Source organism: Bicyclus anynana, chromosome 23, assembly GCF_947172395.1.
Source record: "Bicyclus anynana chromosome 23, ilBicAnyn1.1, whole genome shotgun sequence".
NCBI classification, from domain to species: Eukaryota; Metazoa; Arthropoda; class Insecta; order Lepidoptera; family Nymphalidae; genus Bicyclus; species Bicyclus anynana.
The window spans coordinates 8,249,025-8,267,441 of NC_069105.1; the positions used below are offsets into that span (position 1 = coordinate 8,249,025).

The window sequence follows — 18,417 nt, forward strand, 5'->3', positions numbered from 1 at the left end:
TGTATGGAGGATTTACCGATCAAATCAGATCATTCAAAAAGTGAACCGAATTGTTTTACCTATACTAAAGCCATTCTCGAAAACTACTGTTTACCATCAAACAAATTAAAAATGAGGGTATAAATCGCTAATCATTTCGCACCTAATAATAATTATAATTAAGTTGTTCATAAATTAATGAAAATAAATTTGATTAATAAGCTTAAAACAAGTGGATATAGTTAATATATTATGAATAATATTTTTTAAAAAAACAATACATAATTTAAAATAAAAAAGTTATGAAATGACATGCATTTTCTACCCTCATTTCTAATTTACTCTAGGAGTACAGTTAGTAAACAGTACTCCTCGTGTATGGCTTTAGTGTAGGTACCTATTTCTTTCTCAAAAAATAGTTTAACTATGATGGTAAATAACTAATGGCATACAAAATCATATACCTAATCAAAGAAGATTTTTTCTATAGGTATAGTTTCCATTATAAAAAATCTGGACGTAAATCAATTCATAGCTTAGAAATTCTCACTATGTATAATCGAAAACATTTGGGCCCGTATTATATTTATAAGTAGAGCCTAAAATTCTCTCAGAATATACTGGCATTTAGATTTTCCAAGTGACTTTTAGTTTAGATCTTTCTTTGTGAGACTTTTTAAACGGATTAAGTCTTAGTCTTAGGTATTTAATAAATCTTTTCGGAATACAACATCGAACAACATGGTCACCATGCGATATTTTAAAAGTTAATTTTGTTTTAATAAATCATACATTTTAAATGTGCCACATATTGTCATGCCATGCAACACTCGCTTGCTTCATGCAATTCACAAAAACGAATCCCAAAATTTCTATAGTTTAGTTTTCTTTTTACGTCTATTTTTTCTATAGATAGTAGCCTTAAATATTGATCTAATTTCTAACGTTACATTTAAATTTAAAACACATTATTTTCAGTAAATTCAGTCATGTAAAAAATATGAAAAATTAAACTTTATCACTTATTACACAACATATTAATTTTATAGAAATCACATGATGATGTTCATGATTTTTTCAAATAATGGCTGAATCCGTTATACCTAGTAAAACGTAGCTACTCGCAGTTTTGTTAAAATCCTCAGAAATCTAATGATGTCTATTCGTTTGTACACAAATGTTTAAACAAAAAAGTATTTTTTTCGGGGAACTAAATAAGGCTTGACTTTAAATTAAAAAAAATTGGCAGACCCATAAACTCAGGCCAAATCAAAATAAGATTCGAATAGTAAACAATAATCAAAATCAGTACAAATCAAAATAAGACCCCGAGTTATAAATAATAATAATCAAACTCAGAACGAATCAAAATAAGATCCGAGTAATAAATACTAACCAAACTCAGGACCTCCCGAATATTGAAAAACTTGCACCACAGAAGTCGTCAATTCTTTCTTACTCTTATCTAGAAAACGCCCGCGACATCGTCCGCGTGAAAATCGATGTAACTTTCACCCCCTTCTTTTTATATTATCGCACGTTTTATATAATCCACTTTTCATTTTAAAAAAGTATATCTCAAAACATGAACGATTTATAATATTAAAAAACAACCCCTTTTAACAAGATTTTTAGTAATTTTCTGGTAGTACACATACCAATTTATACAAATGTAACTTGAAAAATGAAGGACTTTCCATACAAACTTTCAACCCCTGTTTCACCCGCTACAGTTTTATTATAAATATAGATAGATATAGATAGTCAAATAATCAATTTAGTTTAAAGATTAATGTACATTAGAATAAACACCAAAGTATTAGTAAATTGTGCAACACTAAGCCGACAACACACAGTCCTGTGAGATTCATTCCATCACGCGACGGACGTACGTACCTACATTACAATATGTACATATATGTATATTGGACGGTATCGCTATTTCGTTATGGCCAAGTCCTCGTAAGGTTGGCCGTCGGCTTCGCGCCTCATTAAGTATCTGAGGAGAAATCGCTTTGCTGAAGATGGTGGCTTCTCACACATTTTGAAGCCTTGATAGCTCGAATAAAAGTCAGAAGGTCGTGGGCTCGATCCTCACTTGCTGAACCATTGTCATATTCACTCCCTTTTCGCTAAAGGGCACAAAGTGTTGAAAAAAAAATGTTGGCTTATAACCTAAAAAAATCAAGAGGTTTGGTTGGTTGGTTTTAATCCGTCTACAAAAAAATAAACGCTACGCTTAAAATAAATCCTACAAAAAAGAAACCTTTCGAAAAATTTTGTAGAATAAGAAGTCTTTCAACATCTCTCATAGACATATTATCAAATTAAATATTTATAAATAACTGGGTACTAATAAAAATATTTTTATAATTGGGAAAGTCAAAAATCAGTGACAATACCAACTATTCTGTTGCAAAAACATTGGCATTATTACAGTAAAAAGCGCATTTTTGCTTTTTTAATTTTCGTTTTAAAGTTTTCCAAATGCGAAAATTAAATGTAAATTTTCATATTATATTATCTTTTAACAATTGAAACTGTAATTTTTGTTAGAGACTTTTGCAACACATGAATAAAAAAATTAAGCAAAGCTACATAAATAATAAAAAAAAATTAATGAAATAATTTACAAAAATGAAAAAAGAAATCGTAAGGAAACGACAAAGCTAATTGAAAATATATCCAGCGATTGTTATTCATTTAGAAAATTTATACCTATACCTACTCTCTATTTGTGTAGTCAGAAAAAATCAGAAGACATTTAATCCCTCGCTATGTTCGGGGTCCTTTATCCTCGGGATAGCTTTAGTAGTCCATTAAAAAAATAACATATAAACCTTACATTCAGAGGACTCAATTTTATTACATAGCGGTTAGGTTAGGTATGTAAAGTTAAATCCATTTTTGTTGGGTTGCAACCCTCCCACAACTGCCATTTTGGAAAATGGGGCACGTGACAAACTGTCACAAAAAAATAGTTTAACATTTTATTTTCCAAATTAAAGCTAAGCCAAAAACTTGTAACGTTTCAAAAGACTGTAGTAATAACTTACAAGGTAAATATAGTTAATGTATGTATGATTCTTACCTTCTATGTAACTGTCTTCCTTCTGGACAGAAGTTGCACTCTGTGTTGGTTTCCTTCTCCGCCGTGGGAGGGTGGAGGTACTCGTCTTCTAGAGTTATGTCCTCTTCAGGAATGTAATCTTCGAAAGAGTCTTCTTCTACTATCTGTTGGGCAGAGATTGTTTCATCTATACTAATATTATAAAGCTTGAAGCTTATTTGTTTGCTTGAACGCGCTAATCTCAGAAACTACTGGTCTGATTTGAAAAATTCTTTCAGTGTTAGATAGTCCAATTATCGAGGAAGGAGAAGGCTATATTATTATTTGCGTATTCCTATGGGAACGGGAACCACGCGGGTGGTCAGCTAGTTAATAATAATCGTCTTTTAGGGTTATGTAGTCCACAAGCCACCCTTATAGTTTCGCCATGTTCGTCTGTCCGTCCGTCCTTCGGTCAGATAGACTATTAATACTAGAAAGCTGTAAATTTGTATAAGTATGTACATTAAAAATGTGAACAAAGTCGTAAAATAAAATCTTAAAAAAATATTATGTGTCGGATTCTTACCTGATTTAGGGGTTCTCTAGATTCCTCGTCTTCCGAAGCAGAATTGTCTCCACAGTCAACGTTGCACTCCGCACCCGTCATACTCTCTGGACCTAGTAACGATAATTAATAATTAATATTACATTATATTATATTTTAGCAGACTCAAAAGTGATTACAAAAATAAGAAAACTAATGTCCTACAAAGGTTATGATTCACAACACTTGTCAGGACAGCTTAATTAACAAATCAAACTGTAACCAAAATAAGACCCTAAAATGACCTTGAGTGGAGTCACGCACTTGTGAACATTGTGTGTAGGGTTCAAGAATCCTTTGACTTAACAAACACTCCCCTTTTCCACTCAAGTCACTCTCCCCGCCTATCAAAAGCAACCCATAAAGAATTACACAACAAGAGATGTGGACGGCTCGAACGCTGTGTACTGACCTCTATTCCTAGTGAGAGTAGACGTCTGCGAAGATATAACGGTAGACTCATCAGAACTTTCATCCCTTCTCATACTTCTGAAACTCAGCACGTTGTACCACTTCTGAGACACATTCTCCGGGTCGAAGTCAGCCAAACTGACTTGCGTACAACCCTGGAAGAATGAAAAAAATCATATAAATTATATGGAAAGCAAAATGTGTTGGTTTTTTTATTTTTTTGATTTTTGTGTGGTCAGAGGGTAATCGCTCTCGCCTGTGTTTTTCTTCACATGGCACTCAAGGCTGTTCGCCGAATACTCGAATTTGGCTAGTTATCATCATAAATGTTCTTCTCAATATTCTATACTGCTATTGCACGCTTTAACCCACTTGTTTATTTGCTATGGCAATGTTTTACTTATTTTCTTTTTTTTTTGTTATTAATCCCGCAATTAATTAAATTAGACGCAAAACTGGGTCTTATAAGGACAATGAATCCAAAATGTCTTCTGAACTTACCAAACACTCGGCACCGGCCGCTAAATTCAGTTGTAAGGTAGCGGCTCTCAAAGCCCTTGGACCCAAAGAAGCCCTTTGAGTCTTTCTCCATAGCAGAGTGGTCCCTCGCCACGCTATCGCAGTGGTGCTGAAGGCGATACCACCACCACCACCGACTACTAGCGCCCCGCGGACTGCCCTGTAAGTTATACAATATTGGTTTCAAACACTTGCAAATACCTTCATTTTCGACAAACTTTATAGTATGAAAAAAAATATTTTTCCAAAAAGGTTTAAAGAATTTTAATATGATGAAAAAATATATTTATCATTTGTGTAGATAATAAAAAAAACAAAATCTAATATCCCACCTTGTAGCAGCCCAAAACTTATGATTTTTTCGATCAAATATCTAAAGCTCTAAATTATGAATGAATGAGGACGTACATTGCAATAAAACAATACAATCTAATGGCTACTATTGATGAACAAGAGGAGTTACTTACACTTCAGTTTCCATATCAATGTACAACGCATGAAGATTCCGCGCCCTCAGGATGCCGATCTCAAGCGCACTCTCGTCGGAACAGTAACGCAATTTGATCTCAATTTGTGCACTGTTCACTGTAAAGAAACAAATGTTATGTTATAAAGTATAATAATGTTATATTTTTGATCCGATCGCTATTTCAGTCTTATGGTAGTGAAAAGCATCGATCAGAACCTTAAGAAACGATCGCTTGACTGTTGGATCCAGGGAAACAGAATATAAGACTTTTAAAAATGAAATAAAGTGGAATCGGAACTGCTTCGTTGGTCTGGATCGTGACTATGAAATACTGAGCTTTTTTCTTCCGAGAAATTCCCAGTAGTGGCCTGAAAGTTGCTAGTGTTATTCTGCCTTACGTCAGAGAGCATGTTGAGCCGTTATCATTAAGATAAAACTCACCACGCTGCTCTAATAAGGGTAAGAGTTAGTTATCGAAAACATCGCTCTGCAATCGTTGCAATGGGGTGAAAGAGAGGGTTAATTAAGATTTCGTTATTGTTGATAGATTATATCTCTCTCTTGATACTTGAGACAAAGTCATGTCTATGACGCATGTTATACATACCTTCCTACTGCTGAGAATTTCTTAAGAAAAGCTCGACTAGCACATTGGACCTCGTGATCTAAAGACACATATCACTTGACCAACGAAGCAGGTGGCATATGCTTAAGATACTCACCAGCGTTAGAGGCGTCCCCGCCTTGCGCGGCTTCGAACACGCCTGAGTCTCCCGCCACCGACTCGTCGCTGACTGCTGCCGACACCGATCTAGTATTAGTGCCTGTAAATAATAACAATTACATTAAAACTATACAGATAATTAAACAGAGGGAATAAAACCCACACTTTTCTTATGAAAGACAATGGAAGACACTCAGTAACACAAATTTTACTGTAGCCTTTAAAGCCCCTGGACTTCAAGAAGCCGTCCTAATTTTAGAATTATTATATATTTTATAAGTCAAAATTACTTTACTCAGTAATCTATTTCTTAAAACACTGATTATAATCACAGACTATAGTGTAAGTGTCAACTCTTAAGTTGTGCAAACCATTTTATACAGCGTTTAGATGAGTTAATATCGGAGATTGAAGAAGAAACTGATTATTAGCAATGATTATGGTGTGCTGACATTGCAATGAGAGCGTAGCAAACCAAATGCTAATGCATTTTTGAGTTAGATATTAAGGAACATCTTAATACTGGTCTTAATGATCATAGAAAAGAATATCTCTTACCACTAGATGAGGGAGTTCTCGGTGAAAGCGGTGGTGGCGGAGTCTCAGATATGGGAGATAAAGGCTCGCACGGCCGTCCGGGACCTTGCAGTTGGACGGGGACTGAAAACAAAATAAGTTATTTGATTACATAATTACACAAAAAGTGCAACAAAAGAACACAAAGCATTAAACAAAAGAACATAAAGATAATACTCAGTTGAACACTGTGTATCAATTTTTAACTATAACAGAAATAAAAATAGAAGAAGCTTCTATGTAACTACAAAGACTTCTGAGGCAAACGTATCGGCATTTATATTCACAGGAAAAGTAATGACACTAAACAATTAACATTTTAAAAGAGCCGCTTTTAAAAAGAGTTTATTTCAAGATGGACTCTGTATTTCGAAATAAATTAGTTAGAGTAAATAATGTCTGATGCATGCAAAAATGATGCTGTTTTACTATCGGCAATGCCAAAAAATATGGTGTCTAACCCAGATAATTATTTTAAAATTTAAGTAAAGATAAAGGAAATAAATTTCATATTGATAATAACGTTAAGTAGTAATATTTGGTATAAAATCCGCTTACTGGTTGAAAGTCCAGTGATTTCATTCAGTCCTGTCGCAACTCCTATCCTCATTTCTGCTAGCTTCTCTTCTAATTCTCTTTGTTGTCGCCTTTGTCTTTCCACCTGCAATAGGAAAAGGTACAAATTACTCATAAAATAAATTTTTATTTTTATATTAACTTATTTTGTAACAGAACGTGTATATATGAGAGGAAAGCAAGAAAATAAAGATAAAATCAAACCTGATTATAAGAAGGTGGCGGTGGTGGTGGACTAGATGATGATAAACTACTCCTCGGGGATAGAGACGGTTGCGATGGGGAACTACTCGCGCCGGGCGTCGCACTATCTGCATTGAAACTAGATCCACGTAGTAACCTGAATGAAACAAATCAATTGCATTACTAAATAGAAAGAAAGACGCATGTTGTGAGATAAAGGTATGTTTTACATTATGATGAGGACATAGCTTTGTGTTGTAACGCGTTTGAGTGTTAACTTAAGGAACGTTAGCTCAGCAGAAACTTTAAATATTTAAAGTAATACAGATGAATAGAGTATCAAAACCTGTTCAAAAAACACATAGTAATTATTTATTAATGTGTTTCTGCATTGCTGACGCTCATTTAGTTTCGTACACCGACACGTCTATCCAACGCCTGTCTCCTATTATAGCCAAAGAAAAAACCTCATCATAAAATATATTCCATAGAATAAATGAGAATATTATCAAATGTTATAATTGATGAACAAAAGTCAACGAAAGTTATCGTTAATAGAATACAATATATATTATATAATATATATTGTATGTATGTATATACAATATATATTGTATACAATGTACATTGTGTATTTCAATGTAATTATTCTGTTAATGTAATATCTTCCGCTATATCTTGTTTAAATTATATATGTATTTAGTAACGAGATACAAACAAAAATAACAACTTTATTGTATCAGTCAGTCTCTTTAGGGTGCAGTAAACAATAAATTGCTTGATATTTTCAACCAGTATTTTAACATTACTGAAGTTTTTAGTAATATAATAAGTACCTATATTTCAAGGAAATAATTTGAATAAGTTAATTATGCAAATTAAATTTAAATTAGCGTTTAATAACAATACATTTGCTCGTATATTTTGTTATGAATTTGTGAGCATTTACTTCTTTGTTTCATATTGTTATGTAGTACCTAGGGACTTGGCTTAACAATGAAACATGGTACGGAAAACGATAAAGTCTTAGAATTCCTACCTTTCAACTCGTCTATGAAGGTCCACCATATCAATAGGTTTATCCGCTTGAAATGTACTGGCTATCTGCGGCCCGCCGTAGATGTCAGTAAAGCTTATTCCTGAACTTAAAGATCCTTTACTACTTGCCGTAGAAAGGGACCCCAAGCTTGAACTACTTGACACAGATAAAGTAGATGCTGACAGCGTCTTTAGCTGCCCTTCTAACGTCGTCATTGATGTCAACGCGTCTTTCAACTGTTGCAACAACAATTGTTTCTCCTCATGTAGCCTCAATCTATCTGCTATACACTTATTGGACATTTCGAATGCATTTTTCAAGTCCTGCTCTAATCTTTTGCATTCGGTTTGTATATCATTCATCTCTTGTTTCGATCTAGTTCTGGGAGTTTTACTCCTAAGTTCTCTTAACAGTTGTTCCTTTTCTTGGAATAGTAAAAGTCGATCTTTATCAGATTCCGCTTGTCCTGGTTGGACTTTGTCCTCCAAGTCTGCTAACTGCTGCTGGATTTGTTGTATCCTTTTTCTAGCATCGTCGTATTGTAGGCGAACCCGCGCCATTTCTGCTAATCTCGTTCCGATTGGGACTAAGTCCGCACAAAGGTCCGTTTGGGAGGCAGTGCTTAGCTTCTCTTGGGGTAAACTTAATGTAGAAAGATCGGGGGAGGTGTCCGCTAGTTGTAGCCTCGTCAAATCATCTTTTAGCTTCGCTAGCGATTGCATGAGGTCCGCTCTTTCTTTCTCTCCCGAAGTCAGAGATTTCTGGATGTTCTTCAGCTCTGTCATTATCGCCTGGGCTTCCGTGATGTTGTAACATCCCTGTTGCGAGCTCAACTTTTGTTCGACTCTGAAACAAAATACACATGAAGCCTTTCTAACGTGCACGCGCGTATCGTTCCATCAATAACTGTACACAATGAACAAGAGAAATAAAATCAGACATCTCGTCATCATCAATCATAATTAACCCATTGACCTGGGGCACACGTATAAATCACCGATCTACATGTAGAAATCAGGACGGCCCGTACACGACTCGAATTTCCCGATAACCATGTTGCTGTATACATGATTTTAGCATTCTTCGCGGCTGAGGTCATTATAGATGACGCAAAACTAATATATGCAGCTGTAAAGAGTTATGGATTTTACCTCTTCACAATTTTATGATAAATCATATATCATAATAATCATTTTACAGCCGTGAGTACATTCTTGGTTAATCGAAACTAATCATATGCAAGGCTATATAGCAATTTTATATTTTATCAACCGATTTCAAAAAAATTAAGTTCCTACTATTGACTGTACTTAATTTATTTTAAAAATTAACTTAATTACTCTGAAATCTCATAGCTTATTTTCTAACATAGTTTATTTTCGGTAACGTTTTTCACCACCAAAATCCAAGTTTATACTTTATTAGAAGTAAAGACACTTCTTAGAACTCATGATTCTTAGAAAAAATGTGATATCTTTGAAAACGAAGGATTTATTTTTTTAATTACGATTTTTGAATATTTTCAAATTAGAACGGAGTAGATCTGAATATGATAGAATTTAAGAAAATATGCTTACTCAACGTTGAGTTAGGTAGTTATTAGTATTACACCCCGTCCAAAACAGCAGGTTAAGCCTTCCAAGTCATTATCATTAACATCAGTTGATATTGGTTGTTAATGAATTTGACACCGAGCCCGCCAATCCACATTCCAACAGCGTGTCGGGTCGAAGCTCCATACCCGCTCCATACCCGAATCTCCTTTAAGGAGAGACGTTAAAATAGGCTGATAATGATGATACTCACTCAACAAGGGTGTCAACCCCTCTTCTTGCGCTGGCAACTTCGGCCCTCGCTTGCCTCAACTCCTTCCTCAGCTGAGCAACCCTCCCCCGCGCCTGCGTCACCTCGGAACGCAGGAGTTCTGGGTCATGACGCGATGTCGTTGACGTCGTCGTCACAGATGTTGTTGACGAGCATACTATATGAAAAAAAAAAACAAAAAAATTAACTAAAATCTTTAAAAAAATAAATAAATAATTAAGTTATTTAATTTTTTTTGCCCTTAAACTTAAGCGATAATCATATATATTTTTTTTACAACCATCTTTTATTCTTTTTTATTTTTATAGCGTTTATAAGACAGAAATATTACTTTCTAGATGCAGTAAAAAAATTAACGCTAGGCTAAATTGCTATTCTTCCATATTTTTAACAGCTTTTATTTTATAAGTAGGTATCTACCTAAATTATAAAGATAAAGTAAAGAACTAAAAACGAGAATGCTTGTACTTATGCTATTGTTTATACAAAAAAGGTATACAAAATAGGCAGGTAGTTTTCTTTGTGCATATAATTATATATAATTTTCCTATAGGAAGCTTAGGGGTCCATTGCTATAAAAAAAAATTCAATTACTTTAAGTAAAAAAATACAAAAAATGCTGTAGGCAAAGTCATGGTATACAAATAGCAAGTAAAACTAAAAGTCATACAACTGACCTTTAGAACAGCTTGAATAGTACTACATTCAATTGTATTCCAATGTATTCAATATTGAATGCAAGTCTGGTCCATTGAAAATTATGTTCAGATGCGAAGTTCGATTCACGAGCTTCCTTTGCACAAGTCGTTTCATTACGATCCATATTATTGCATTCTTGTTCCCTTATCATTTCTACTGTGTAAATTGAAAGTCGTATATTGCTTTTTTTAACCAACTTCAGAAAATGGAGGGGTGTTTCGACTCGTGTTTTTTTTTTAATGTTTGCTACCTCGTAAGTTCGTCATTTATTAACCAATTTTATATTATTCTTTTTTGTTTGAAAGAGTATACTTCCAGGTTGGTCCCATTTAATTTACATAAAACTCGGTTTAGTAATTTTGTGTTAAAATCAAAATAACTGAAATACGTCTTTGAAGTCGGTTCCATTTTTATTTTAAAAGATTTAATAATCAGTAGCTATAATAAAAATGAAATGTCTGTCTGTGATTTCAAAATTCCCTGTTTTTTGAAGTGCTTTTAGTTATATATACGATACTAAAAAACACGAGTTTTTTTTAATTTTTTCTGTCTATCGGTCTGTTTGTCCGGGCTCTCTAGAACGGCTAAAATTATTGATTTAATGAACTTTCACTAGAAGATAGATTATAAACAATTAAATAAGGTTAATATTAACTAATTAATACATAAAAAACAAAGATTGTTTCAAAGCTTTTAACGAAATTAGACGAAAAATTATACATTTTTCCTTACATTTAAAGTGTAATTTTTCATTATTTGAAGTATAAACATAAACGCACAAATGAGAAAGATATTTGTAAATTTGTTTGAAATTTGACAATTTCACGCATCGACGACGTCATTAATTCGTGCTATGGAGCGTTTTTAGTGATATGTGGTAGTGCCGCAAATAAATCCCTGTAGCTCCGAAAGTAATGATCGCTACATATTATTGCTTTACTATTACTCTTAATTTCTATACAATTAAAAAAAACTGTCATCATCTCTGTTGGAGTACTTACAGCTGGTCCGCGAGGCGGCGAGGGTAGACAGCGCGTTGTTGAGATGCTTGTACTCGTCTTGCGCAAGACACAGCCTCTGCTTCTTCACATCGTACATCTCCCGCTTCGCCTGGTGACAATGGAAAACTATATTTAGCATTTTTCTTATTTACTGAACAGTTAGTACTAATAAAGCTCATTTGGATAAAGACCGCCACGTTTAATTTAATCTGAGCGATTCCGCTATTTTATATTCGTCGACGAACTTTTCGCCTATAACACGCTTGTTCCAATTTGAACTTTATGTCTATTGGATGCCAAAATTAAAATGTCACTATAGTCTGGCAAGTTTGTTGATAACCCTCCCATGATATGCGGGCGACAGGGGGAAAGACTGCGCGGGTGTGAAATCGTGCGTGCGGGGAAGTCACGTGCATCAGTGATGGGTTTTTCATTCATTGGTACACGCCCCCCGGCCCGCGCGCAACATTGGGAGTGTTACCATACCATAGCATTTTCCATTTAGTACGATTAATTTGTACGTACTCGTATAGTGCTTAACCTAGTCAAAAACATTGTGCACACCGCTGCTATTGAAAAAAACTCAGTAATCCTTCTTAACTACCTGAGTTACTCATAAGTACATACGAAATCTCTCAATTCGAATTGTGGAATCATTAAAAAGTGTTTTCACTTGCATTTATGTTTATTTAAAACATATGAATATGCCAGTCACTTGTGGTTAAGAAACATTTAATTCCAATTCAAGAATAAAGCTCAAAATGTTAAATTAAAAGCCAAATATAAGAAATGATATTTTAATTCGATTATAATACAAATGTAACTACAAGAGGTAAGGTTTGCGGTGTTGTAGGGGGGTGTTGGATCTCCTGAAGCGATTTTAAAAATTCTTTTACCAATAGAAAGCTACGTTATTTGAGTGTGTCATATTTAATCCCTGTATTCTCACGGGAGTTATTTAGATGCTCTAATAGTTTCACAGTTAAGGAGCCGAAAGATCAGTAGGTACAATTATTTTTTTAAGTTCCTTTTTGAATATTTTTTATTTAACGATTTTATTCAGGTACTAGCTGATGCCGCGCGGTTTTACCCGCGTGGTTTTCTATTTCTCGTAGGAAAACGGGGATAATATATAGCCTATAGCCTTCCTCGATAAATGATCTATCTAACACTGAAAGAATTTTTCAAATTGAACTAGAAGTTTCTGAGATTGGCGCGTTCAATCAAACAAACTCTTCAGCTTTATATATATGTATAGATATAGAAGTATAGATGTATGTGGAAACTAAATAGATAACAAATATATGAAGTCTGCTATTGTTAAATAAATATACTTAAACAAATAAATATACTTAAACAATACTCATCACTATTTAGCCCCAAAGTAAGCATACAGAGTAGCTTGTGTTATGGGTGCTAAGATAGTTGATATTATAATATTCATATACATTTATATACTACATATAAATACTTATATAATGTATAAATACACACAGACACTGGAAAACACCCATGCTCATCACACAAATATTTTCCAGTTGTGGGAATCGAACCCACGGCCGTGGATGCAGAAAGCAGGGTCACTACCCACTGCGCCACGCGGCCGTCAAGTACTACTTATGTAGTACTGATAGTTTCCCAAGTTTCGATTGGACATTCAAAAAATATGCTAAAGTTTTAAGACACTGTGTCGCTGCAGTGGAAACTAAGTTTTTAATTTAATTCAAATACTTAGTATTACAAACCATACACTAAATATGATTTATACTTAATTCAGTTTTATTTCTAAGTAAGTACCATTTATACCACAAATCGCGTATGTTTTTAAAACGAACATTATACGTAAAAACTGGTAAAAATAAAATAAATAAAAAATAAGCCTTTATTGCTGTTTTTATCATTACAAGTAGTTACTTGCTAACAAAGTTAATAAAATGTAGGGTTAACAACTAGTTACAATAGTAATTTTCTATCCGATTGATCTCCCTTTCAAACAGCTTGTCTAGTACAGACAAAGGCCTCCTCTAATATTTTCCACATATTTCTGTCTTTTGCTAATCGCATCCATTGTGGTCCTCCTATTTTCTTAAAATCATCTTCCCATCTCTTCACCTGTCTTCCTCTGTTTCGTTTACTATCTCTAGGGTACCATTCCGTTTTTATTATTTTTTTTTTAAAACTGGTAATTTGCACTAAATAAGTTACAACTTACAGTTTCGCGGGTGTATACGAAATTCTCGAGTCAGTTACTAAAATTAAACTATTCATTAGAGCAAAATTCCGGCGTACATTTTTTGCGTCCGACATAAATACGGTATTATACTGAGAGGCAACTTTTTGCTTGGAATGCGTATAAAAAGCAACCTCATCATTTGTGCACGTACACATATCCGGTTTTGCTTGAAGAAATCAAAAATTTTGTACATCGCCGCAGCAGGAAAAGATGCGAGCATTTCTTTTTGGGGGATTTGTTTTTGTGAGCATCATTGCATCGGTTATAGCCCTTTAATATATAACGTTGTATATATTATGTTTATGTGTATTCATTGGTATAACCAGGGTAGGCACTATCCGCACTGATTATACAAAATAGAAAATTCTTTCTCCAATGATATGAATGATATGATATGGGTTTTCTCCAATTTTTATTAATATTATGTCCATATAATTGGAGTGATTTTTTGCTTGTATGAGGTGCTCCCTCCCCACTGTGTGTATTACATAATATATCTACAACTTGCTTATTTTATTTTAGGGGAATTATTTTTGTGAGCTTTTTGCATCGGTTAGCCTTGTAATATATAACGTTATATATAATACATTATGTTTATGCTAACTGTAAACCTTGCTTAAGTAGCAAAGTTTAGTACGGTGATCTGCAGAAAAAGATGCTATTTTCTTTTTGGGGATTTATTTTTGTGATTATATTGCAGTTATCGTAATATTAATGAGATGTTAATATTTTTCTTTCTCCGTACGAAATTCTACTAAAAACCTTAAAATTTAAATAATCATATCAGTTATTTACTTAAAATAACATGAAATATGGCTATAATATGCAGGTATATTATGTAAGATGTGATGTATATTATTGTACATAATTTTAACACAAAATAATGAATGTTTTTTGTGTGCTGCAGTAAAATTGCATCGTTTATAACGTACCTTATATAAATACCTTACATACGTAAATACAATTACATAAATATTTTTCTCATTTTATACCATATACGGAATAAATTTGCTACCAACTAAAACATTACTTGTAAATTTGTATATTTCTTTATATTTCTTTGCTTTAAACAATATGCAATTACATAACATAGCTTCAATAATCAATTTTTAAGTTTAGATTATTAAGTTTATTGTATATTAGTTTCAAAGTAGATACTAGTGGAAAAGTGCTTGACTTGACTTGAAATTGGTAGATTCCGATGTATCAAAATCTCTCGAAATTGAAGCATAAAGCGAGGAATTTCAATAGATAAATTGTTTGCTAGTTAAGTTTACTAATTAGATAAAGATAGGTACTGAGAATAACTTAAAAAAATCCAAAGTTTTGTCGTGCTGCCAGAAAACATGCAAACATTTAAACCTTGTGAATTTATGTTTGTTTGCCGCTAATAAATGAAATAGCTTATTTTTAGATATTTACAGTGAAAAGCCTCAAAGAACCGGTCATCCTGGCAGCGTTCTGCAGTCTGCTCCATGTATGTGGTGGACATTGAGGGAAAGTCCCATTCCTGCTCAGCACCTGGGTAGCCACGTAGCCTTGGCCTTCGTAGTACGGCACCTCGGACACCGGCACTAGACGCACTTCCGCGGACCTAATCTGACGCACTGTTAATATGTTCTCGTATATAGCCTCATCTTCGAGGTTCTGACCTTCGGGACACAAACGGTATCCGAACTCGCGGCTTATCTCATCTAAATTAGCGTATTCCGGACGCTTGCGCAGTTCTTCCAAATTCTGGTATTGCGGTTGGTCGCGGACGCGCAGTCCCGGGGGATGTGCGGATGTAACGTCCACGCGGACGTTGTACTCGGGCGAGCGGACCATTCGCGCGACGCGGCGCTGCGCGTCCATGGACGCGGCGCGTTCGCGCGGTTGACCAGACCACATGTTGAGCGTCCGCAGCGGACACATCTTAACCCCCAAAAGGGCGCGCGTCGACTGGCGGTACGGACGCGCGGAGCTTCAGCGTTGGAATGCGCCCGCGCCGCCGAAAGAATGCAATCTCGGGCGCATTTCGGAGGTCGATCTCTCCATGGGCCGGCTCTCCCGCCTCCCGACCGCGCCATCTGTCGCAGCGCCCGGCCCGACGCCGTAACGGTCTCGTCACTGCACCCCGCACGCGAATCGTTCAATACAAATTCCTGCAGTTTCATGGTGCCCTGGTATTATTCTTTTTAGGTTTGCCTTTGTTGAAGGATTTCGAAATAATTATATCAATAGTCAATATTATTTTTTTTCAATTAGGCTTAGTTTACAAGCACTTTCGAAATGTCAGGTACTAATATTTTATGATAATGGTGATAATAATTAGTCGAAATTAAATTAAATTTACGAGGGTTCCAAACGCGCTTTGGTCCGAGACATTGTATCGTGACATTTAATAAGACCAATATTTAAAATTGCTAACACCTTTGATTTATTTTTGAAAAATAATATTTCCCGTGTCTTGTGCAATATTACCAAAATTAACTTTACCCTCTAAATAGGCGAGTTAAGGAAAAGGCTATGTTATAAGGTAGCCGTGATAGCCTAGTGGATACGACCTCTGCCTCCGATTCTAGAGGATGTGGGTTGGAATCCGGTCCGGGGCATGCACCTCCAACTTTTCAGTTGTGTGCATTTTAAGAAATTAAATATCACGTGTCTCTTAATAAAGTAGGTATTACTTTGAGGGCGGTCGTCATTGTAATTTTATAAGTATTTCAAATGAACATTTCTTATTCTTCTTAACCCTCATTCGCACGAGAGTTTTTTTAACGGACGTTAAAAAAGCGTTCAAATATAGTATGAAGTTAAATGAAGGTCTACTTCCAACGCCTATAATTGAAAATGAAAAAATGCTCGAAAAAAGCATCGTGTATTAAAAACGCAATCGTGTAAGCATATTACTTGAGAATGCATTTGTTGTAGTATAGGTATATGAAATTTTTTTTAACGTCCATTAAAAAAAACTCTCGGGCGAATGAGGGCTTATTAGTTACTAGCTGACGCTGCGCGGTTTCACCCGCGTGGTTCCCGTTCCCGTAGGAATACGGGGATAATACTCATATATAGCCTATAGCATTCCTCGATAAATGGGCTATCTAATGCTGAAAGAATTTTTCAAATCGGATGTTCCTGAGATTAGCACGTTCAATCAAACAAACAAACTCTTCAGCTTTATAATATTAATATAGATTATTCTTAGTCGCACCCAGAACCTTGTGATCGGAAACCACATAGCCTAACCACTGAACCACGAGGCAGTCGCCTCACTTAGAGGGCCATTTTCTCAGATTTTCCAGGTAAACGATTTACATGGCTGAATGTCGGCGCGCGCGGAATGTGAGCATCTGGCGGGCGGCGCAGGTAGGCGCGCATTTTTATTCCGGAATTCCTTTACACGCATTTGCAATCCCGTCCCGACCGTCGCGATGAGTGACCCGACGGTTTTAATACTGACAATATTCCATACACTTATGCAATCATACAACGTAACTCCTCTCCTAGATCTTCATCAGACCTTAGGCGCAAAGACTATAGAGCCTAGATGCTCGATCTTCTAGAAAAACCACAGAGCAAGAGAATTACTATAGGTAAGGATTTTTATTCCGGAATTCCTTTACACGCATTTGCAATCCCGTCCCGACCGTCGCGATGAGTGACCCTACGGTTTTAATACTGACAATATTCCAGACACTTATGCAATCATACAACGTAACTTCTCTCCAAGATCTTCGTCATACCTTAGGCGCAAAGACTATAGAGCCTAGATGCTAGATCTTCTACAAAAACCACAGAGCAAGAGAATTACCATAGGTAAGGATTTTCAGTCTAGAGTTTCTTTACACGCATTTGCAATTCCGTCCCGACCGTCGCGATGAGAGACCCAACGGTTTTAATAAGTTATAAGTAATACTAAGTATAATTATGCTCTTATAACTACGTCAGGGCTTGGGCGCAAAGACTATAGAGCCCTAATATTTTTGTCATTTTATAAAGACTATAGAGCAGAGAGTACATGAGTTTGGCGGGAAAACAGTAGGAATTACATGTAGCTCTCGCTTTATTTTCATTGATTTGCTGCAATTTAGAGTTTTATTGCTTAAAGTAGAATGCATTTTATTCAGTATAGTTCTATAATGGTGCACAAGTGAAGTGGAGCTTAGACAAGAGTGTTATAAGGGCACAATTCGATTTTCTCGGTGGACGTACAGTGCATACCATAGTTAAAAACTTTGTGCACGCCACTAGTAGATATGTTACATGACTCGAACCCACGACCTCATCCGAAGCGGCACACCAACCACTGGACCAACACGGCACTAATAAAACAATAGGTAAGATAAAACAGATAAAATCTTATAGCGCAACAGTCCACGGTAAATAACTTGGGAGCGAAATAAGTCGAACAGAGGTAATTTAATTCATAACATTAACAAGAGTTCAGACAGACAGGTAATTTGGCTGGCTGCCTACATTCCACCGGCGGTATGTCCGACTAATAGCTGTTTTTAGAGATCCGTGGTAAACCTACAAAAACGCT

The 18,417-nt window shown here is 35.3% G+C and overlaps 1 protein-coding gene across 2 annotated transcripts in view; it reads right to left on the reverse strand.

Annotated features, from left to right (window-relative positions):
• Positions 1 to 18,417, reverse strand: part of LOC112054571 (protein kibra) — a 118,510-nt gene that overhangs the window by 8,204 nt on the left and 91,889 nt on the right. Inside the window, exons 1-13 of one of the 2 annotated variants that reach the window (XM_024094408.2) lie at positions 15,312 to 15,861; positions 11,657 to 11,765; positions 9,939 to 10,113; positions 8,133 to 8,978; positions 7,115 to 7,250; positions 6,893 to 6,995; positions 6,317 to 6,418; positions 5,757 to 5,858; positions 5,033 to 5,150; positions 4,548 to 4,725; positions 4,048 to 4,201; positions 3,618 to 3,709; positions 3,071 to 3,213 (exon numbers count right to left, since the gene is read on the reverse strand). In XM_024094408.2, the coding sequence (XP_023950176.2) occupies positions 3,071 to 3,213; positions 3,618 to 3,709; positions 4,048 to 4,201; positions 4,548 to 4,725; positions 5,033 to 5,150; positions 5,757 to 5,858; positions 6,317 to 6,418; positions 6,893 to 6,995; positions 7,115 to 7,250; positions 8,133 to 8,978; positions 9,939 to 10,113; positions 11,657 to 11,765; positions 15,312 to 15,803 (2,750 nt within the window). In that variant the 5' untranslated portion in view covers positions 15,804 to 15,861. Of the gene's footprint in view, positions 1 to 3,070; positions 3,214 to 3,617; positions 3,710 to 4,047; positions 4,202 to 4,547; positions 4,726 to 5,032; positions 5,151 to 5,756; positions 5,859 to 6,316; positions 6,419 to 6,892; positions 6,996 to 7,114; positions 7,251 to 8,132; positions 8,979 to 9,938; positions 10,114 to 11,656; positions 11,766 to 15,311; positions 15,862 to 18,417 lie in introns of those variants that run through there. The other variant, XM_024094406.2, reaches the window with a different exon arrangement.